We start from the raw sequence: 24,724 nt of genomic DNA, 5'->3' as shown, positions 1-24,724 counted from the left end.
GATGACTCACACAGAGGCCATGCGACTGGACCTCTGACTCCAGACACCTTAAATGTAACATGCTCATCATTCCAAGCAATCAGAAGAATCTTCAAAGGGTAAGACCCAAAGTCACTCTACTCCTCTTCTCTCTCTTGTTTAAAAATAGGTGTCAGCCTTCCTCTACCCAACACTCAAGTTACACGTGGGTGAGAAAGCTCTGCCTCTAAAGAAAGCACCCAAGCTCTTAGACTCAAAAGGCAAGGGTTGAAAATAAAGATGAGAAATCTCTTTCCTTTCTGTCAATGATTGCCTCTCATGGATGACGGCTGACAAGTGCCCTCTGACAGTTGTTCTGAAGGCTCCTGCGTAAACACCACTCTGTTGCACTGGCAAGTGTAAGGTTGGCTGAACTGTCAGTCCCACTACTGGATACATATACTTTTGAGATCAAAAGCTGGAAACCAAGTTTAGCCTTTTAGAGAAAGTAGCTCAACCTCTTCAGTTTGATCCCACATTAAGTTTAATGGCTTTTAATAGGAGATCCTCATAAGTTGAACTCCTCAATCTCATGAAATGACAAAATATATATTTGAAGGGATAAACCATAAAAAAACCAAAAAACCCCAAAAGACTAATATCAGTTGATGAAAAACAATATTTTAAATAATTCTACAAATCCAGAATGAACAGAACACGATTAGATATGAATATCCACCCAACAAAGGCATGACCAGATAGCTACACCAAAGAAACATCACAAATATCCTAATTCCAGATGCATAGATTCCATCACAAATTATCCTTCCTCCAGAAGCTGGCGCATGTACACACACACACACACACACACACAGACACAAACATACATCTTTAATTTCAGATGTTCGTGTTCTCTCTCTCTCTCTCTCTCTCTGTCTCTCTCTCTCTGTCTCTCTCTCTCTGTCTCTCTCTCTCCCCCCCCCGAAGTCTAGTAAGCAGATTTATAATAGTCGCAGATTATGAACCCATAAGCAACAACAACAAACAAACAACAGCATACCGAAGCACCAGTAAATGATAGCACTGATGCTACTGGTGTTTCTAAGACCTGTGACACTCAACACTTCTGTGTCAGTGCTTTTGAAATACATGGTAGATTGGGGTGAACTACAGTCACCCTAATGCAGTACAGACTTGCCCCTACCCAACCGTCTTTGGTTCTCATTATCTAAGCTAACCTTTCTCTACCCTCCTGTCATCCTCCCATATTAGTGACTGCTATATCTTCCCTTTCCCTCTCCTTGTTTCCCTTCTTCTTTCCCATTCTATGAATGCAAACCATTTTAGCTTCCACAAGTGGCTGAGAACAGTTTGTCTATGCATGGAGTATTTTACTAAGCACAGTGTCCTCCAGTTGCATCCATGTTGCTACAAGTGACAGCATTTCACTATTATTGTGTCTGAATGAGCTCCCACTTGTATGTGTGTATCACATCTTCTTTAACCATTCACCCATCAGCTGATTCCAGATCTTGACTACTGTGAGCATACCTTAATAAACACTGCAACGCAGGCAACTCTGTAGTGTGCTGATGCCATTTCCTTTCGATAAATGTCCACTGGGATTAGTGGACAATATGACAATTCCATTTCTAGTTTTATGTTTGGTTTTTTTGAGGAAACTCCACATTGTTTTCAGTAATGGCTACACTAGTAAAATTTATACCAAATGTGTGAGAGACAGCTCCTTTCCCTATATCCATTGAGTGTTTGAAAACTGTCATTTGGGTAATAGCCCTTTCTAAGTAAAGTGATTTTCATTACAACTTCAACGCAGAAATCAAAATTCCTATCTATAAGAATGGACTGGTAGATAAAGTCTCTTTTGTATCTATTGACGTCTTGTAGCCCAAATCTGAAGTGTCTGACATTAACAAACTGTCAAGAGGCCATACATTAGCAAACTGTCAAGAGGCCATACATTAACACTGTTGGCAACCTCTTGGAGACCGGTTAACTGCTCCTAGGAAACAGGCTGGGTAATAAAGGTGTCTCTGAGGAAGCAGCTACTCTACAGTAAAATTGGATATCCTAGTTAGAATGTACAGTCCTGGGAAAAGTCTGGGCCTACCATAGCCCCCAAACCAGATTCCCAAGCATTTTTACATGCTTACATGACATGCCAGATTAGCATGGTGATGGAAATGGGAATTCCTGACCCCCACCTACCATCCCCACCAACAGACAGTCTCAGAATGTAGAGTCAGCTGTCATCAAACTCTCTTGCCTCAGCTTCCTATGGGCTGAAATTAGAGGTGAATACCAGAACTCACGGCTTTGTTCTCAGTTCGGATAATACTCAAGAACTTACATAATGACTAATGGAGTTTCTAGAGCAGAGCTCTGGACTGATCCAAACTTGAGACACACAAGTTGGGTTGATCTTGTAAGGAACAGAGTTCTTTTTTACAGAAAATAACTTTAAACCCTGGCTATCCTTCAGCCTCCTGCTAGGACAGATCCAGACTGCTGACAAAGCAAAGCAGCCTTTTAAATTCCCTAATAAGGACTTTCATACACACTAGTGCTCTAAGCAGTGCCTGTTGCTCCAAATACTCCCCTACTAGCACTGGCTGCAGAGCAAGACTGAGAGAGAATGATGTGACCTCACATTTCCTACGTATGAAATGGAATCCCACAAGGAAGATAGGTCCACAGTCCCTCTTAGTAAGCAGTTGCTTTCTAGATTTGGAATGAGTTAAAAGAAGAGATAGCAGGCACCCTATCAAATGAAGTTCTTCCTGAGGTAAATCTCTAGGGCCTCCAAGGGCATACCCTCTTTGTGTGTGTTCTTTTCTGTAGCATAAATACAAATTTTGAAAATAGAAGTTTTATTGGTGATTACCAGGCCTGACCATGTAAAAGAGTAACTCTAACACTAGCTGGATATGTGTTAACTGTAGACTACATATTCTAATAGGGTAATTTAAAATAATGGTGAATGGTACCAGAAACAAAGCTGACTGATTGCACTAATTTCTAATCTTCTGGTAAACACCAGCTTTTACCAGAACTTTTTAAAGAACACTGCTTTATTCTACCAATCATTTTAACATGGGGTACTAAATAATTATTTCATAAAAAGGTTTCCCATTCAAAAAAGAAACATTTCTGAGTCTTGGTTTGCTTATCTGCCTTACTTACTAATTTCTGAGCATGATGCAATGAAAAGGCAGCCTACAGTCCCAGCTATTCAGTAGTACAAGTTCAAAGCTAGCATAACCCATACACTGCATTTAAAAAGCCAGCCGCAGGAACTTAAGTAAACCATGTGATAAAATTAAGAAATAAAAACAGGTCCACTGATGTAGATCAATGGCAGAGCAATAGCCTAGCATAAGCAAGACCCAAGATTCAATCTCTAGTGACTACTAGGTAAACGGCTTGCCATGCAAGCATGAGAACCTGAGTTGGGAAACCCAAACACATCACCAATATCTGTAATCTCATAGGTGAAGAGGTGAAAACTGGGCACAAGAGTAATTAAATCAATAGGCTCCAAGTTCAGTGAGAGACCTAGCTCATGTGGTAAGGTGGAAAGTAACCAACGAAGACATACATCATCAAAGCCTGGTTTCCACATGCCTAGACACTCATTTGCATGTGTACATACATCATACACACACACACACGGGGGGGGGGGCAAGCAGGGAAGAGTGTTCCAGTTATCCACAAAAGTCTTTATAGATAGTAATTAATAAATTTTAAAGGTAACTTGTTAGATGAATACATTTCAGATTTACTGTGACCTAAAAATTTTTGTAATACTCATTCTTTCTTTTGTATAATTAATGTTTTGATTATTAAGTGTCATGGGAAATTTTTCTGGTCCAGTCTATCTGGTGTTCGGCATGCTTCTTGTACTTTGACAAATACCACCTTATTTAGGTTAGGAAATTATTCTTCTATGATTTTGCTGAAAGTATTTTTTTTATTATTAGGTATTTATTTCATTTACATTTCCAATGCTATCCCAAAAGTCCCCCACACCCTTCCACACCCACTCTCCCACCCACCCACTCCCACCTCTTGGCCCTGGTGTTCCTCTGTACTGAGGCATATAAGTGAATGTATCTGTATTTGTAGGTGATATGATTTTATACATAAGGTGATATGATTTTATACATAAGGGCCCTAAAAATTCCACCTGCTCATAAACACTTTCAGCAAAGTCTCAAGATACAAAATTAATACACAAAAATTGATAGCCTTCGTATATACACTCAGCAAATGGACTGGGAAAGGAATCAGGAAAACAATACTTTTTACAATAGGTCTCAAAATTAAAGTCTTGAGGTAATTATGGCCAAGCAAGTGAAAAAAACTTAAGCTACTGAAGAAAGAAACTAAGGAAGATATCAGAAGATGGAAAGAGTGTCATGTTTATGAATCAGTAGGATTAATAAAGTAAAAAAATGGTCATTCTACCATAAGGTAATCTAAAGATTCAATACTATCCCCATCAAAATTCCAACATGATTCTTTATAAAATTTGAAAGGACAATTTTCAGCTTCACATGGAAACAAACATATATAATCCTGGATAATAAAAGGACTGCTGGAGTTATTACCACCCTTGATCTCAAATTGTACTAGAGAGCTATAGTAATATATTGGCACAAACACAGACACATTGATCAATGGAATTAATTTGAAGACCTAGAAATAAACCCACACACCTATGGGCATCTAATTTTTGATAAAGAATCCTGAAACACACAATGGTTTAAAAAGAAAAGAAAAGAAAAGAAGAGAAAAGAAAAGAAAAGAAAAGAAAAGAAAAGAAAAAGACAGCATCTTTAACAAACTGGATGGTTGCATGTAAAAGAATGCAAGTAGATGCACAACTATCACCTGCAAAGCAATCACCTCCAAATGGATCAAGGACATCAACCTAAGAACACTCACTGCAGCATCTGGCAGACAATAAGATGGGGATAATCTTGCCCTCACTGGCACAGGAACGGCTTTCTGACAGAATACCAATAGCACGGGCACTAAGAACAACCATGAGTAAATCAAGCCTCAGGAAACTGAAAAGCTTCTGCATGGTAAGTCACCATCATTCAGATGAAGTGGCAGCCTACAGAACTGGAAAAGATTTTTACCAACTACACATCTGATAGAGGGCTAATATTGAAAATATATAAAGTATTTTAAAATCTAGACATCTAGAAAACAAACAACCCAATTTTTAAAATGAGATACATATATAACAGAACTCTCAAAAGAGGAATCACAAATAGCTGAGAATACTTAAAGAAATGTTCCCACCCTTAGTCATCAAGGAAATGCAAATCAAAACTACTTTGAGATTTTATTTTATACCAGTCATAATAGTTAAGACCAATGAAACAAAAGGCAGCTCATGCTGGTGAGGATGTGGGGTGAGAACACTCCTCCATTGCTGGAGGGAGTACAAACTTGTTCAGCCACTGTGGAAATCGGTGTGGCAGTTCCTCAGAAAGATGGGAATTATCTACCCCAAGACCCAGGCAAATCATTCTTGTGCATATACCCAAAGTATGCTTCATTCCATCACAGAGACATACTTGTTCAACCATGTTCAGTGCTAATCTATTCATAACAGCCAGAAACTGGAAACTACCTAGATTATCTGTCAGTGGATGAAGAGATATAGAAAATGTGGTACATTTACACAATGGAGTATTACTCAGCTGTTAAAAAAAATGAATTCAAGAAATCAGCAGGCAAATGAATGGAACTAGGGGGGAAATTCATCTTGAATGAGGTAACCCAAACCCAGAAAGACAAGTATGGTATATATTTGCTTATACGGGACGTTATCTTTTAAATTTTTGATAAGCAAGCTATAATCCGCACAGCCACAGAGATTAGGGATACAGTAAGGGGAGAGGGGGGGATCTCTCTAGGAAGGGAAAATAGTTCTATTACAGATGGATGAGAGAAGGACAGGAAGTAGAGGATCGAATGTGGGGGTGGAGGTAGTAGGGCTAAGGGAGGGAATTCAGGAGTGGATAGCTAAAACTAAGGTCATTTGAGGGGTAATATGGGAGCCTAATACAGTAGAAACTTCCTAAATATACATGTATGAAGTTGCTGTAAATGAATCTGCCAAAGAACTGGGGAGCCCCAAGTGGACGTCTCTAGCCACCAAATGAAGCTTCCAGTGCCAGGAATGGGTTATACATAATTGGGCTGGTGGCAAAAGGGGGCACATGGGAACCCCCAACCCATGCTATTGTTTTTTAACAAAATCTCAATCGTTCAATGTTACCAATTTGAAGACTTGGGAGCCAGATGCTGGGGTGAAAGCCTGCTAGCTCAAAGAAGCAGAGAAGGCACACAGCTGACCTTCCTCCTTAGCTGATGCCCCAGAAGCAATCTCCCTTGTCATCTCAAAAGAGCCTACTCAAGCCAAGTGTTCCTCCCTTCTACATTTTGTTTGTCTCTCTCCATCCTCTTGACTCCCTCTTACTCTCTCTCTCTCTTTTTTTTCTTAATAATCCTATGTTCACTTCCTGTCAACTGGTTTCTTGCTTCACCTCTTGATCTATGGTTGACTTTTTTTAATCATGTTTACAATATTCAAGCAGAAAGCTCTTGGATTAAAGGTGTGTGCTAAGTGCTACACAACTAAAAGCAGGTTTTTTTCCTAGTAAATAACACAATCTTGGGGTTCACAGTTTGATCAAATATCTTGCAACAGGCTATTGCCAAGGCTACTGACAGTAAGGCCCTATTGCTGAAGGGCCTACACCTATACAACTCACTGAACACAGAGAGGTCGGGCTGCTGCTTACCCAGACCTTCACCCCTGAAGTGTAGCATTCATGGTACTGAAATGCATTCTGCATGCCACCAAAGGAGAAAGGTAAACACCAACTCAGCTACAACTTTTTAATCTACAATGATTATCTTGCCTGCAAGAGGCACTAGTATAATAGTGGCACAAAGCTTGTGGGAGTTACCAACCAATATCTAATTGGATTTAAGGCCCACTCCATGGGATGGAGCCCATCCCGATACTGCTTGGGTGGCCAAGAACCTGAGGCCAGATAGGCCAGTAATCTAGGGAAAAACCAAATACTATTGTTCTGCTAAAGGAAAATAGCAGTAATATGATTCCTAATGACATTGTGCTATCCTCACAGATCACTGCCATGCTCAGCTATCAACAGAGAAGATACACAAATATAGAGATCCACAGCTGAACAATATTGCAGAGTGAGACCTAGCACTCACAAAGGCTGTGGCAGTACACACTGGGCCTACACAGGCGGCACAGATGGGAAACACTAAGAAGTGATAAGGGGAAAAATGGACACATTTCCTCCAATCCCTAACCTTGAGGTTATCACCAATTGATAGCCACTAGCAACCTGAAAAACTAGTTCTTTCCACCACAGTCTCACTGGGGATACAAACAGACCTTACATGTAAGCCCCCCATGCCCAGCAGTAATGGCCAACACTAGCACCTTTGGAGGCTCCTTAATTCATGATGTTTTGTCAGGGCAATTCCTTTACATATATGTTATGGCTTCTAGTTTTGTAGGTTTTGGGATTCCTGTGTGTCTCTGTGTGTGTTGGTCATGCTTCTTCCCTGGCTGTTTTTCTTCTTTTTGTTTGTTTTGCTCTGGTCTAGGTTTTGTTTTATCTTATTTTACTTTATTACTAGTCCTTAGATGCCCCGTTTGTTTTCTAACTAGAACCAGAAAGGTGTGAATTTGGATGGAAGAGGAGATGAGAAGGATCTTGGTGGGGAGAGTTGGGGGAAGGTAATTATAATCAGAATATATTGTATGAAAAAAATCTATTTTCAATAAAAATTTAGAATTTTTATAATTTTAACAGGTACATATAAAATTATATATATATATATATATATATATATATATAGAGAGAGAGAGAGAGAGAGAGAGAGAAAGAAAGAGAGAAAATTAAACACAATTATAAAGTGAGTAAAACCCAGCTCAAGATGCACAAGCTTGCAGCAAACCAGAACTGTTCCTAGGCTGCAGTATAACCCAGAAACATTCCTAAGTGTACAACCCAGAAACCCTCTCATGTGCACTACAGCCCAGAAACCCTCCTATGTGCACTACAGCCCAGAAACCCTCTCATGTGCACTACAGCCCAGAAACCCTCTCATGTGCACTACAGCCCAGAAACCCTCCTATGTGCACTACAACTCCACTTCCCAAAACTGAGTTATTACCCTTGACTTTAGTGATATGTAGTCGTTCCTATGTCGCTTCCTTCACCCCACACTGTCAGGTTTTAGGAAAAGGTCGGTTCCTCTGGTCTCATAAAGTGAGGGAGACACTGGGTCCCTCCTTCTCTATTACCCAGCATAGTTAAAAGGATCCAGAGAACTTGCAGATGAATTCACTTCAAACTGCAAGGTTCTTTTTCATGACTTTTTTTTTGTTTGTTTGTTTGTTTTTGTTTTTTCAAGACAGGGTTTCTCTGTATAGCTCTTCTGTCCTGTAACTCACTCTGTAGACCAGGCTGGCCTCGAACTCAGAAATCTGCCTGCCTCTGCCTCCCAAGTGCTGGGATTAAAGGCGTGCACCACCACGCCCAGCTTTTCATGACTTTTTAATGAATAAAATATTACATACTGAGACCTGACAGGTGAAAGACTCTCAGGACTCATTGGGGGTGACCTTAGCCAAAATGCCCAACATTAAGGAGAGGGAACTGGAAGAGTCCACCACCAGCAGATAGACAGAGTCTCAAGTGGAGGGACAGGACTACTAATCCAGTCAAAATTTCTGACCCAGAATCGTTCCTGTCTAAAAGAACTGCAGGGACAAAAATGGAGAAGAGACTAAAGGTAAGGTAATCCAATGACCAGCCCAAGTTGGGGTCCATCTGAAGTTGGGGAATTGTGGGGAAGGACACCAAGGCCTGACACTATTACTGATGCTATGATGTGCTTACAGACAAGAGCCAGGCATGGCTGTCCTCTGAGAGGCCCTATCAACATCTGACTAAAACAGAGGTAGATACTTACACCCAACCATTGGACTGAAGTTGGGGACCCCTCAGGTTGAATTAGGGGAAGGAATGAAGAAGCTGAAAGAGAGAGCAACCCCATAAGACCAGCAGTCTTAACTAACCCAGACCCCAGGGTGCTCCCAGGGACTGAGCCACCAGCCAGGAACCTCTACACAGGCCCATCCAAGGCCCCTGGCACTTATATAGCAGAGGTCTGCCTGGTCTAGCCACAGTGGGAAAAGATGTGCTTAATTCTCAAAAGACTTAAGGCCCCAAGGGAAGGGAAAGACCTGATGGGGAGGAGCACCCTCTTGGAGGCAAGGGGGAGGAGGAATGGGATGAGGAACTGTGGGAAGGGGGGACCGATGGGGAGCAATGACTTGAACATAAATAAATAACTTAATAATAAGCAAAAGAAAAATCAAAAGTTAAATCAATCCCATGTGTGTCACTATCACTCCTGCTTACACTGCCCCATCTCTCCTAACCCCTCCCTATGCTACTTGATGGAAATACAAATAACAATAACATTTCCTACCTATTATATTATCCACTTCATAATGCATCCCAGAGATCTCTCTATGTAAGTACTGCAAGGTTTTTTGGTTTTGTTTTTCTATTTTTCTCTCATATATTACATGCCTACCACAGTTTCCCCTCCTTCCTCTCCTCCCAGTCCCTCCCCCATCACCCTTCTCTCCTAGATCCACTCCTCCATTTCCCTTCAAGAAAGGGTAGGCCTCCCAGGGATACCAGTCAAACACAGGATATCATGGTAGTGTAAGTCTAGATACATCCCTTCATATTAGGGCTGGATGAAGCAACCTAGTAGGAGGAAAATGGTCCCAAAAGCAAGCAAAAGAGTCAGAGCCCACCTCTGCTCCCACTGTTCTGAGTCCCACAAGAAGAAGACCAAGCTACACACTATAACATATATGCCTAGCTCAGACCCACACAGGCTCCCTTAGTGCCAGTTCAGTCTCTGTGAGCCCATATGAGCCCTGGTTAGTTGATTCTGTGGGCCAATTTCTTGTGGTGTCCTTTGACCCCTCTGGCTCCTACAGTTCTTCCTCCTCTTCTACAGAATTCCTTGAGCTCCACCTAATGTTCAGCTATGGGTCTCACAGCAAATTGTGGTCTGTGCTTAACCACAATTTATTCAAACCATTTCATATTGATAGATATCTGGGTTATATTTGTCCTATTTATTACACTATTTTTTCATCTATTTGTATCCTATCCTAGCATATGGTATGAATTTTAATTTGCTCCACAAAAAGACTTTTTCAAATAGCTATCCTGTATTCTAAATCATCTACTGAATTTTTTCCACCCACACTGGCTGAAGCTACTGTCTTTAGTAAAGAATAAAATATGTGTATGCAAGCCTGTCCTGAACTTCTTCTTCTTCATGGGCTAATTCTTGAGGCTGCAGATATAGTAGGCCTATCACTGCTCTTACTATGAGTTTTCTAATGATTCTTCTTAGAGTGGGGTTATGTGTTTGTTCATTTTTGAAGGGGAGTAGGCTGCAGCTATATTGTCCAGACTCAGGGAAAATTCTTAGGCAGAAGCAATTCACCAGACTCAGCCTTCTGAATAGTTGAGACTGCAAATCTGTGCTACCATACCCAGCTCTAGAAATGCTTGTCTTTCTATACAACCTTTGCAACTACCCTGTCAAATAATTAGCATATATGTATGAGCTTTCTAATAATAGTCTTAACTCTTTTATTATTAAGTGTTTTTCTCTTCCACTATCTTCTGTAGTTGCCTATATATTAATTCTGTCCACATATATACTTAATAGTGAATTATCTCTGTATTAGTAGTAAGTTTCATTACTACCTTAGGTTTATATAAAAATAACACTTGGGATGATATTGTTGCTCAGTTGGAGGTGCCTAACATGTACAAGACCTGATTTCAATGCTCAGCATAGTGGGGGAAGTGTATTAAATACCACATCTGTAAACTCTGCCTTTCTAACTTTCATACTCATAATCTAAACAGTCCAATAAAGGTACAGATATTATTAGGATGTACTAAAAATTCAAAACATAACTAAATTAACCCACAAAAGATTCACATTAAATACAACTGTAGGAGAAAGAGGTTCAAACCATAGGAAAGCTGACTAACAGGAGGAATCAAAGATAGGAACCGTCACCTTATACAAAAGAGTAGGCCATAATGATGAGCATCAGAATGATATAGCTACTGAATACTGAATGTGATTGTTCCTACTGTTACAGATTTCAAAATCAGGAAATATATACAACTCTGGGGGAGAAATAAACACCCCCATGGTCACTGACAGAGCTAAACGACAATCATCAAATTATGGAAGATCTTAATAATAGTACTGACCATAAATAACTGTTATTCTGCATTAATTTTAAAGGCATTTGAAGTGTTCGTTAGAACAGTTCACATTCTGACCTTAGCAAATTTTCAAAGTAGAGAAAAATCAAAAGTATATTAACTCACTGTATCAAAACAATTCAAACAAACCTTTAAAACAAAGAATACTATCAACTTCTGAAACAGACATTAAATAACATTTTTAAATCAATGATAATAAAAAATAATCTCTGGAATGAACCTAATCACCATTAAAAGCAAAATCTATGCTTCTGTGTTTACACTGGAATGACAAAGAAGCAAAGATACATATACATATATAGGTTTCATCTCGAAAAGGTAGAAAACAAATGAGTACACTAAATTCAAAGAAAAGATTCACAGAGGTAAAAACACATGTTCGGTGTTTAAAAAGAAAAAAGAGCAAACTTTAGATAGGAGCTGGCGCGATGGCCCCATGGGTAAGCAAACTGTCTCTGCAGGCATGAGGAGTTGAGTTTGAGTCCCCAGCACTCAGGTTAAAAAAAAAAGCAAGGCACAGCTTCACCTGCATGAAACCTCAACGTTACAGGGCAAACCCAGGTTGATCCATCCATGTGCTAGCTAGCCAGCAAATTTAGCACCAAGGCGAGCTTCCAGTTCTGTGAGAGACCATAATAGACCGTCTCAAGGCAATAATGAAAAGACCACTAGAAGGAACCCAGTTCCCACTCTGGCCTCTGCATATGTGCACACTCACATGCAATGCACACACAACATGCACCTGAGTGTGTGTATACACAAGAGAGACAACTCAAGCAGATAAAAAGTAGCTTTGATATTTAATTGCAATAAAAAATTTCTAATACTCTCAAGAAAAATTAAGCATGCACTATAAACATGAAAGAAAGAACCTCGCCTTAGACTCTGTAAGATGTAAAATTACTAAAAAAATATTATAAACAGACTCATGACAATAAACCTGGTAACTTAAATGTTAGCAGACATAATCCATGAAAAATAAACCATAATGAAGCTGAAAACTGAAACAGAAAAAGCTGAAAAGCTAACTCTAAAACCATTAGTGTTAATCAACTATGGGTATTAAAAACCCAAGTTCAGACAGTTGCATTATTAAACTCCATCAAATATTTACGGGAAAAAAAGCAGTTTCCAAACATTGGGAAACAAAACCACTTCCTCAACTCCTTTAACAATGCCTGAAAATGATAAAAACAAACATGTATGGGTCAACACTCACCATGAATACAGATGTAAAACTAGCTAACAAAATATTGATTAACTGAAGAGAAAAACATCTTGAAAGATGATTCCAATTTCTCTAATAAGACTCTATACCAGGAATTGCTTTAATAGTTGAAAAATCAATTATGCACCAACACCAAAAGCATAATCCATGAAAGTAAACAAGTATTAGAATTTCATTAAAATTGAAAACTTCTGTTTTTTAACACAAAGGATAATGTTAACATTCACATGTCAGACATGGACAAACACTCTTCAACAAAAATCAATGCTGCAAGCATCACAGTGCCCTACATCACAACAGCTACAGTGCTGTTCTACTTAGGATTTCTGTTGTTGTGATAAAACACCATGACCAAAAAGTAAGTTGAGGAGAAAAGAGTTTTTCTGGCTTACACTTCCACATTGTAGTAATATCGCTGAAAGAAACCAAGGCAGAAACTCCCAGGGCAGAAACCTGGGAGGTAGGAGCAGATGCAAGGGGCCATGGAGGAGTACTGCTTAATGGCTTGCTCAGCCTGTACTGGAAAAAGTTTGAACCCATTATGGGTTTAAAAACCTACCAAACCCACCAATCCCTGAGCCCAAAAAAACTACCAACATCCTGGGCTTGGTTTGAAATCCCACCAATCCCCACCCTAGAAATAAAGAAACCCTATGTAAAGCCTGCCTCCAGCTCAGTTCCCTGAGCTTCTCACCTAAGCAAAGGCAGCCACTCTCCTGTGCCTTTCACTGAAGTGGAAACTTTCAGGTTCTTTGGAAAGTAGGTTGGATGGTGTTTTGCTAGGGAAACACGTGAAGGAACGCTGCGTTAAAGTAGACACAGGTGTGAAAGACTAAGGCAGACTCGTGAATGTTTCACTGAAGCAGACACAGGTCAAAGTGTGTTCTAAAGCAAGCACGTGAAAGGACACGTGATGAAGGATTCTTTGCCAACAACACATATGTATTGGTTTGCCTTACATTTGTAGTTGAGCTGCATTTGTCAGGACTATAGAGAGAAACACATCAAAAGAATTCTGGTGATGTACTGCAGTTTCTTGCCGCTTCCAAGGACTGATTGGATGCACACGCTGAGGTAAGACCTATGCTGAGGCAAGGCCAGTGCTGAGGCAAGGCACATGGAGGACACGTGATGTTTGGAGGGTATAAATAGGATTCCACGGGGTAACAGAGAGAGCTTGGCTTGCTGGTACAGCTAGCTGTGCAATGGCTGTGGGTCTCGAGTCTTGCTGATCTTTGCTTCCCTGAGAGGGGCACAGCCTACATAGTTACATTTCCCAGTGAATCTCTTACATGGGTTTTGTTGTATAGTGTTCCTTGGCTCCTGACTGCCAGGATACCTTTCCCTTCAGAGCTGTAAAACTTACACAGCCTGCTTTCTTACAGAACCCAGGATCAACAGCCCAGGAATAGCATCATTCACAGGAGTCTGGGCCCTCCCCAATCAATCTCTAAGAAAATATCCTAGCAGGGCCATTTTCTCAATCAAGGCTTCCTTTCAGATGGCTCTAGTTTGTTTCAAGCTAATATAAAACTAGCCAGGACAAGTGCCTGATAGATTAAAATAAAGGAGCTAGCAACAAGCCCTTGCAGCTATAGGCATCTCATGCTCTGCAGAGAGAGCAAAACAGTCTCTTCAACAGATGGTGCTGGGAATTTTGGATATTCACAAATTTTAAAAAAAAATGGATTCAACTCTCATTGATTAATGATTAAATTTTTAAAACCTCAAAAACTAGTATTAGAACACATTCCTTAATCAAACAGGCAACATCTACCAAAGCACCTATAGTTAACATCTTATTTAACAGTGAGTACTAAACCCTTAAATCCTTTAAATTCCTTAATTCTAAATCCAAGGGGAAAAAAAGCCTTTTCCCTAAATTCCAATAGAGGGTAAGCATGTCCACCTTACATGTTCAACTCTGCATTAGCCACCTAAGCAGGTGACATAAAAGAAATGGAATGTATAGTCTGTAAGGTGAAAAAAGAAACTGTCCTTCTCAAACGACCAAAATATGACATCAAGAAATAGAAGTCAGTTATAAAAAAATCAATTGTACCTACATATCAGAAACATAATAAATATAAATTTTTATAGTCATTTGCCATTAAATCAAAATGCATCAATACTTGGGAATAAATTTAACAAACTACAAATAATAACTATAACCTAAAGTTAAAAAAAAAGTCAGATCTTAAAAAAATGAAGAGAAGGCTGAGGACAGGGCTAAATGGGTGAAGTTCTAACTAACCATGCACATATGAGGACCAGAGTTCAAATCCCTAGGACCCAGGTAAAGCTGAGCTAGGTAGCCATCTGTAATCCCAGTTCTCCTACAGCCAGATGGGAGGTGACAACAGAGTCCCCAGAAGCTTACAGGCCAACCGGCCTGAGTACACAGAGGTGAACAAAGAAACGGAGGAAGGTAAGGTTCAACATGAGACCACCACACACGCTCGGCTAATCATTAATTTAATTACTGAACTTTATTTCAATACAAGATCTACCAGAACAGGAAAAGCCAAAGCACTTCTTATGCACATATACTGTAGGACCAACAAATAAATCATTTACATCCAGAAGATACCAATAACATTCAACTCCTACCTCCGTAACCCCAAAATGTTTACTTGTTCACAGAATAGCCACATGATATGAAGCAAGATGAAAAGTTACTGACCTTTAAGACTTAACAGGCAATGTAAAATGGAGTCACGATGACCACTAAACACCAACCAAGAGTGGCTTAGGAAACTCAGACTATTGTTACAGGAGTGTGAGTATGACTCTGCACTTAAATTATTTGACACTGTCTACTAAAGCTAACTATGCCTACCTCAGAAAACAGGATCTGCTCCTAAGTTTATATTAAACATAAATAAATGCTTATACCCCACCAAAGATGTAAATAAGAATGTTTCTGAGGGCAATATACTGAACAGCCAGAAAAAAAGATAAGCAACTTAGCATTCAACAATGATAGTATAAGTAAAAAGCATATGGTATACTCATATAAAGAAATAAATTCAATGAGCTAGTGGGAAAGTCGGACATGAAACCAGGGTGACAGCTCAGTGGGTAAAAGCACTTGCTGCCAAGTTCAATTTCCAGAAGGCCCATGGTGAAAGAGAGAGATGGCACCCATTAGTTGCCTCCTGGCCTTCACATGCATGCCATGGCACATCCACACACATGTATGCACAAGCAGAGAGAGGGCAGAGACACATACAAATAAATAGATAATAAAACTTAACAAAAGAAAAGAAAAACAAGGGTGTGTCATATAAGTATAATGTAGAGAACAGAAGCTAGAAACAATAGCATATAGTAAATTATAGAGAGAATCCTTGTACTGTGTGGAAGAATCACCTGTCACTAGAAAAGCTGTTGGCCTAGGTGGTGGGAGTTCCAGAAGGGAGAGAGTCGGGCTTGGGAAGAGACTGACTGATGGAGACACACATGTGAAACTGAGAACAGGTAACCAGCCATGTGGCACTCACAGACTAGAATGGCTAGTTGGGGAACAGAACCTAGCTTATGGCCTAGGTTTCATGAAATGATTCAGTCTCAGAGTTGTTATTTTGGGAACTTGGGTGCCGGTGAAAAAGCCTGCAGTCAGAGTAAATAATTCTATTAATACAGAACTAAAAATCAGGTCACATAAATCTAGGATGGCAGAGGCCTCACAAGGAACTGGTATTCTACTTAGTAGCAAATATTCTATAAGGTTACAAAAAAAAAAAAGCTAAAAAGAATTCAGCTAGGTATTTAATGAAAGTGCTAACAGTTAAAATAATTCCACTAACTCAGAGTAATCTTTGCCAAAGGACGTCACAGAGATAAAAAGAGCATTCTTTAATGATACAAGGTTCATCGTTAGGAAGACAAAATGGCTCTGCATATGTTATCAGCAAAAACTGAAAAAAAATAAAATTTCTAGGAAGTAATAGATCAAGAAAAAAAGGAAGAAAATGCCAAGAAAATACTGAAAGAAATAAACAAATAAACAACCCCTTTCTCAAGAAATGGCAACTCAATAGAAAACAAAAAATTAAAATGGAAATTTTAAGTAGCTAAATTAATGAATTTGAGCTAACTAATAAATTCCAATCATACAAATATGCTATCTAAGCTCTGATCACATTACAATTCAATGGCAGAATACAACCAGGAAGTCTTTGAGACACTTAGAAACTGTGATGAACTGTTAAACTCACAGATACAAAACAAACTGAAATGTAAAATCACACTGAACTTGGAGCAAACAACAATGGATGCATGGCATCTCAGAATTCACTGCTCCAGACGGCACGGCTTGCAGGAAAGCAACCCAAATGCACATTTTAAAAGAAGAACTAAAAATAAAAAAGTTAAATGATCTACTTCAGTAAATTAGAAGAATAAATAGCAAGTTACTGCCACAGAAAACAAAATATTAAACAACAAGAATTAATCCACAACAGCAAAACTGAAGAGACTAGAAGTTAGCTAACTAAAAAGCAAAGAAAACTGACAATTCCCTAGTAAGATGAATTTAAAAATAAGATGAACCAATGGTCGAATGAATCAGTAAGTGATCAATACAATATTAAGTTCTAAGTTATATGAGGTGTGTAAACACAACAAAACTAACACATAATTTTTTAAAAATCCATTGTAAAAATGTATTATCTTCGTAACAGACTGTAGGCACAGAAAGGAAAGATGGTAACCATTTCAGAAGCTTGTAGAATATAGTAAAACATTTAGGGAACACTCTCCTCATAGGACCAGCAGAGACAAGCCCCCCAAAAATCTGATGAAGGTATTGGAAGAAAATTACATGCCAAGTTCTGTATCAAAAATAGGTTTAAAAAACACCTGGGCAGTGATGGCTCACAGCTTTAATCCCAGTGCTTGGGAACCCTAGACAGACAGATCTCTGAGTCTGAAGCCAGCCTTCTCTACAGAGAGTTCCAGGACAGCCAGGGCTACACAGAGAAACCCTGTCTCAAAAAATCCCAAAATAAAAAAGTGAAAAAAAAATTAAACACACAAATATTCTTTAAAGCATACCAAATCCACTGATGCATAAAAAGAATAATACACAACCAAGATGGAATCCTTTTTAAATCCACAGAACTCAAGGTTAACAAGTCGAAGAGCCCAAGTGAGGATGCCTCAATCCCACTTGAGAGGGAGAAGAAAGCAATCACGAGGGGGGGGTGAGGGCGGGGAATGTGGGTGCCCTGAGGGCCAGGAGAATGAATGTAAACAGGCAACCTCAGAAGGTGGGAGGTGGGAGGACCCTCTAGAATGTACCAGAGACCTGGGAGGTGAGAGAAGCTTAGGACTCAAAGGGAAGGACCTTAGATGAAATGCCCAACAGTGGGGAGAGGGAACTTAGAGTCCTCTGCAGTAGAAAGACAGGGCATCAAGTGGAGAGATGGGGTTGCCATCCCACAGTCAAAAACTCTGACCCAGAATTGTTCCTGTCGAAAAGAACTGTAGGGACAACAATTTAGAAGAGACCAAGAGAAAGGAGGCCCAAATTGGAATCCAGCTCAAGGGGAGGGAGGCTCCAGGGCCTGACACTATTGCTGATTTGTACTTTCAACAATTGAAAGTGAAATGTAAGCCATTTTCATTAAAAATAACCTCAGGAACACCATGCATGTAGTAAACCTGCTGAAAGATGTAAAATCCTCTATAACTAAGAAAAAAAGCTACGAAACTTAAATAAAGGGAGAACTATATCATGTCCATGGATTAGGTGACTCCTGTCTTAGAATTTCAAGTAGTTATAATCTTATCTCCAGTTCAATGGAATCCTAGCCCAAACTTCTGATTTCTTTTTCTCTCTCTCTAGCATTTTCTGTGTGTGTGTGTGTGTGTGCGCGCGCATGCATGCATGCATGCATGTGTGTAAATGAGATTCTGAAGTGGTATGAAAACACAGGGAGAGGCAAGCGCAGAAAAAGGAGAAGACCCACTACCAGGCACACCCAGGTTCTTAGGCGATGAAGTAGCATGAGACAGTATGAATTTGGCACAAGAAGGAAAACAGACAGAAACAAAATTTAGTACATATTAAAAAGTGAATCATCATAGAAAATGCTGCATTCACAACTTTAATCTATTTTCTGGTCAGGCATATCAATTGTAACAGAAAGCAAATTATCTCTCACCATTATATAAAACGCCTTCGAAAACAATTAACAAACACAGAAAATATCTCTTACCTCCCCAAAAGCTCCTCGACCAATCACCTTTAATATTTCAAAGTCTTCTCTATGTAATCGCATTTGCTTCACTTTAGAAGTAAATGGTTTAGCTGAAACAAAAGAGCAATATCAGTTACTTTCTTAATGAAATGCAATACAAAGTAGATGTGCAACAGATGCGTATTTCTTTTTGGTCTTTGGGTTTTGGTTTGTTTGTTTGTTTGTTTGTTTGTTTCTTGGTTTGGTTGGTTGGTTTGGTTTTTCAAGACAGGGTTTCTCTGTCACAGCCCTGGCTGTCCTGGAACTCACTTTACAGATTAGGCTGCTGCTGGCTTCAAATTCAGCTGCCCTTGCCTTCCTAGTGCTAGGATTAAAGCGTGCACCACCATCACCCAGCAGATGAGTATTTCTTAAACAATTAAAAACTCAAAGTATAAGTAAGAACTAAATCAAAGCACCTTTAAAATCTAATCAAACTATCGAAGTATGAATTAATAGCTATAAAAAGGCAATGTTTCCTTTATTTGCATAAATTACATTTTTTGACTTTTTGTTTGTTTGTTTGAGATAGAGTCTTAGGGCATGTAGCCCATACTGACCTGCAACTGTGTAACCAAGACAAATCTGTTATCGTCCTGCTCTACCTTTAAGAGTTTTAGGAGTGCTGGGATTATAGACACGCACCACCACCATTCAATAACATATTCTCTCTCGCGCTCTCTCTCTCTCTCTCTCTCTCTTTCTCTCTCTCTCNCCCACCCTCCCTCCGCGTGTGTGTGTGTGTGTGTGTGTGTGTGTGTGTGTGTGCGCACGCGCATGTGTGTAGGTGAAAGGACAACTTTGGGTATCATGAATGAACTGAATAAATAAGTAATAAATTGAACGTCCTGAGAAAATGATGATGTACATAGTCTATTTATATTAATATTATATGCTTGCACAAAATCTGTACACTTGTCAGATTCCTATTTCTCATATATAATTCGATGGCGTTCGCTTGTCTTACACTTTAGGGAATACGCTTCTGTGTGAGAAGATACTCTCTCTCATCTTCCCCTAAGATTGCCATCCTTTTAACCTTTCCTAAAACATCATTGTAACAACCATGTGCTCACCAGAATCAAATTTTAGTTATTCTGGTTTAAAAAATAATTTCAATACTGCCAGTTCACACAGAAAGGATGGACAAAATGGAAAATTAACAGGACTCTATCATTTACTAACTAAATGTGCCAAATTCTTGTTTAAAAGTTAGAAACTGCTAAGTGTTGGCAAGAATATGACTATCAGGCACAGTAATGTGTAACAGGAGAACTGTTCGCTGACACTGAAGTTCTTGTTTTCTTTTTCATAGTCTTAACAGGACATACTACTAGTTAGGTAGCCTTCAGAACTTGAAACATTTTTTTGTTTTTTGTTTTTGTTTTTTAGATAATCCTATACTTAGCTTTAATGGTTCTTTCAATACACAGCTGAAATTTCTCTAATTTGATTTCATTCAAGTCTTCCTTCTGTGTTCATAAACAAATTGCATCTAATTATCTTTCCTCTGTACTGTCTACACACAGCTCAGCACTAATGGGAGGCCAGCTCACCAGGCCTGTGAGTTTTCGTCCTCCGGTGTCCACTGCAGCAGCAGCATTCGGCTTGTTTAAAGATCTAAGTGTGAAGGATGTGCCAATGAAACCTTCAACACCCAACATGGCCGGCCATGACTTCGGGCTTTAGTAAAACATGCAGCACATGTGTCTTTTCAGGAGACTTTGATAATTGGTTCATTTCATGTTGCTATATTACTGGCTCATATTTTCTAATTCTACAAATGACAACTATTGTAACTAGTATGTCATTTCTTTGAATTATGCATCTATCCAAATTCAGTATTTTCGGACTCAGGTTACTAGTGGCACTCTTTTGTTTTCCAAACTTACCATGTGAGCAGGATGGCTAATCCTTACTGAACGGCTAATACTTGTTTCTAACGGCCTGTTTTCACTATTATTCCTTATCACTGATAAAGCCTGCATACTCACTAACGCTCTTCCAATTATAGAATGTGTGCTTGATCCTTTCTAAACTTCAGCCAATCTATTCTGTGGATTCTAAATTGATTTTACATGAACTATCAGTAAAGAGGCTAGTTGGCATTAACCTCCCTACCTCTGAAAAAAAAATTAAATCATTTTCCTATTTAGATGTAGACATTAGAGCAAAAACAAAAGTGCGACCGACTTACTCTAACAATATTCTAAACACATATGTACCAGATAACATAACCTCAAAATGTGTAAAGTTAGAATAGTCATACCTTCCTGAAAAGACATTTTACTTAAAATCTACTGATACTTCAAACATACTTCAAACAGATCGCCAAAACACTATAATTGAGTAAAATACAGAGATAGCACTGTAGCAGCTGGACAGTATTACCTTGAAACACACTTAATTCTTCAGATTTTAGTAATATCAAGTCATAAAACCACTGCAAATAAAATTCAAAATATCAAAAAACATAAAAACCAAATTGTATTTATATCATACAATTAACTGCAAATCAGTAAAGGATAAGCAAAAATGCCAGTAAGCTTTGAAATTAAAAGGAAGAAATAAGTTATTAGAATCTACGAAAAACAAAAAAACTATGTTAAAATTCTGGGAATATGGACTAAGCTAGTGCTAAGTAAATAAACAAACACCAAGTCTCAAATCTTCTGTTTTAAAAGGAGCACTAGAACTGAGTTCAGAAGTACAGAACCAGCCTATACAACACAGTAAGAGCCTGTCTATGCCCCATCCCATAACAACAGAACTCATAACAGAGAGAAAGCAAAGTGGATGAAACTCCTTAATTTGAAAATCAGCTCATAACAGAAAGACTCGGCACTGGGGAGGTCGCTCTGTGGTTAAGAACCAATATTGCTCTTCCACAGGACTCCAGCTTGGTTCCCAGTACCAAGCTCACAGCTGTATAACTCCAGCTCCAGGGGTATCTAATGCCTCCCTGGCCTCTGAGGGTACCCGCACTCTCATGCACATACCCACACAACAGACATGCACAGGCATTCACAAAATAACTTTTTAAATTTAAAGGGCTTAAAAAGACTATTTATTTAAAACACGAATTTTACAAAATACTACAGTAAGAAACTGGACAAAATTACAATGCCACTGAGATTAAATTTAGCAATAAGTACCATAAGTAACCTATGTTGCTAAATTTACTGTGATAAATTATTCTTACAGAATAGCTAATTGTTTTTCAAAACTAAAAGTCTAAACTTTTCAATAAATAAATTGAATCAGTATGTTAGTCTTCCACAAAGAAACCACCAAAAGTCAATAGCTTTACAAGTTCTAGTTTAAAAAAAAAATGTACACGTTATGACACACTGTGAAGGCACTGAAATGACTGGCACACAAGTATCTCCCAAAGTTAAGAGAAACTACAACATCCAAATGAAGCTTTCAACTTATCATTCTTCCAGAAGACCCACGGGCTTGGAGAAATAGCTGTCACTACAACAACACAGTAACAAGTGGTGACTCCGAGCATGGAGCAGTAGGAAGCCATGTGCTATCACATGGAACCTGCCCCTGCCCAAGAAAAGTCATCTGATTGGTCACCAGTGAACAACTGGACACATTTACATGGGGACAATACCACAAAACTTGTGACTTGTGGCACTGACACGTTTCAAACAAGAGCACTAACGTGAAAGATGAAGCCCATCAAGACACTAAAGAGATAAGCAACTACTTGCAAGGAATGATTAGGGACTGGATTCTCAATTTAAAAATTAAAAATGGAAGTTGCTCTAAGGATATTATTGGGACCATAAATTTCAATATTAGATTTTTACAGTAAATACAATTATTATACCAGAGCTGATAAAATGGCTCAGTGGGCAAGGACCCTCTTTACCAACCCTGACAACCTGGGAGGTCAATCCCCAGAAACCACATGATAAGGAGAGAACAGACGCTAACGAGTTGTCCTCTACACACATACTCACACTCTCTCTCTCTCTCACTCACACACACACACACACACACACACACACGTGCTAAAGGTAATTTTAATTTTTTTAATTATTTGTTGACAGTTGTACTACAAAGCAACACAAGACAGTATCTGTATCTGAAGAAATATATAATATCTTGATATCAATAATTATCCTTGAAAGATTCAGCCAAAATAATGTATTCATGTTTGTGTACAGGAAGAACAAAGAACAGCACAAAAACAACAAAATATCCAAACACAAAGCAAAACATATGAGTCTAGCTATGGAACAGCTATGGAACTTCAGGAAGCTGTTTTTGCAAGTTCTAACCCCTCGGTTTTCCTTGTTGAAGAGTCTCTAATTGTTTTACTTGTGCCTATCAGACACATACATACTGCAGTGGTGTGTAAGTAGTCATTGTGTGGGACATTCATTCACAGGGAGACTGTTCACACATACAAAAGAAATGAAGAATCAAGCCTCAGAAAGACATAAGGACCCTGAAATCCTAGTGGAGTGAAAGCAACCTTTCTAAGACTGCGACTGCAACAAAACATTCAGCTCGAGAACCTTCTTCAGTCGGAAACAGTACATACCATGGTAATCGTCAAATATAGTGTTAAAACAAGATTAAGCACTTATAAAAAGTAAAGAAAGTATTAAGAAGTCAAAATTATATGAGAAATAAAAATCTAAAATATCAAATGATATCAAAATTCAGACTCATTGCTCATCCACTTACAGACATTACAATCAATGGAGAAAAGTTTCCCCAGGATCAGCAACGTGGTCTGGATGCCTGGCTCTGGCCACTTCTCCTCAGCATAAGACTAGAAGTTAAAGCCTGAGCAAGTAGATCAGAAAAAACTAAATAACGAAAGCTATCTATATGGAAGAGAGAAGATGTTTGCAGGTAGCATGATATTATGCATAGAAATCACTAAAGAACATTGGGAGAAATACACTTTGTATATGTAAAGGAATCCACAAAGCCACAGGACATAAAATCAATACAGAGCCGGCTATGTCTCATACTTTACATGATCCCATTTTAACAAAATAAGCAAGCCTATAAACAAACAAACAAACAAAAACCTAGGTTAGTTGTTGATGTTATTTATATGCCAGCTAATAGATGGAGGATTTTTGCTGGGGTGTGGTAAAAATGGCCTAAAATTAAGCTGTGGTGATGACACAACCACAAATAAACCAAACACAGTAAATTGTCTACTTTAAGTCAGTGTATTTCTGTCAGATGTAAATAAAGCTCATTAAAAACGTTAAAAAAAAAGTTAGTAAAGGCAGGCTAGTGGGACAGGCCTACCTACAATACCAGCTCCACAGAGGATGAGGCTTACAAGTCCAAGGCCTGCTTGGGCTGGAGACTGAGTTCAAGCTAGTCAGGACTACTTAATGGAAATCTTGACTCGGAAAATAGAAAGAAATAAAAATTTCCTTTATATTTTCAGTGAATAATTATAAAATATTTTAATTACATTTACAAGGAAATAAAAAAGCAGCTAGGTGGGGCAGTGTGTGCCTTTAACTTCAGCATTTGGTAGGCCGGAGTAGTTGTATCACTCTGAATTTGAGGCTAGCCTTGGCTATATAAGCTAGCCTTGACTATATAAGCTAGCCTTGACTATATAAGAAGAGAGTTTCAGTTAAACCAGGTTTACATAGTGAGACCCTGTCTTAAAACAAATAAAAATTATAAAGCAGTTAAGAAAAAATTTTAACAAAGGAGGCGAAACCTTTATATACTGAAAGTATAAAATGGTGCTTTAAAAAAATTTAGAAAGCCGGGCGTGGTGGCGCACGCCTTTAATCCCAGCACTCGGGAGGCAGAGGCAGGCGGATTTCTGAGTTCGAGGCCAGCCTGGTCTACAAAGTGAG

The 24,724-nt window shown here is 38.9% G+C and overlaps 1 protein-coding gene across 9 annotated transcripts in view; it reads right to left on the bottom strand.

Annotated features, from left to right (window-relative positions):
- Positions 1-24,724, bottom strand: part of Cdc42bpa (CDC42 binding protein kinase alpha) — a 202,330-nt gene that overhangs the window by 143,324 nt on the left and 34,282 nt on the right. For all 9 annotated transcript variants that reach the window (XM_029476012.1, XM_021164427.2, XM_021164511.2 and 6 more), the window contains exon 2: positions 18,843-18,934. In XM_029476012.1, coding sequence (XP_029331872.1) covers positions 18,843-18,934 — 92 coding nt within the window. The remainder of the gene's footprint in view (positions 1-18,842; positions 18,935-24,724) is intronic.

The sequence above is a fragment of the Mus caroli genome, chromosome 1 (genome assembly GCF_900094665.2).
Source record: "Mus caroli chromosome 1, CAROLI_EIJ_v1.1, whole genome shotgun sequence".
Lineage (NCBI taxonomy): Eukaryota > Metazoa > Chordata > Mammalia > Rodentia > Muridae > Mus > Mus caroli.
Note: the sequence above shows the minus strand (reverse complement) of the source record. Positions and strands in the feature narration are given on the sequence as shown.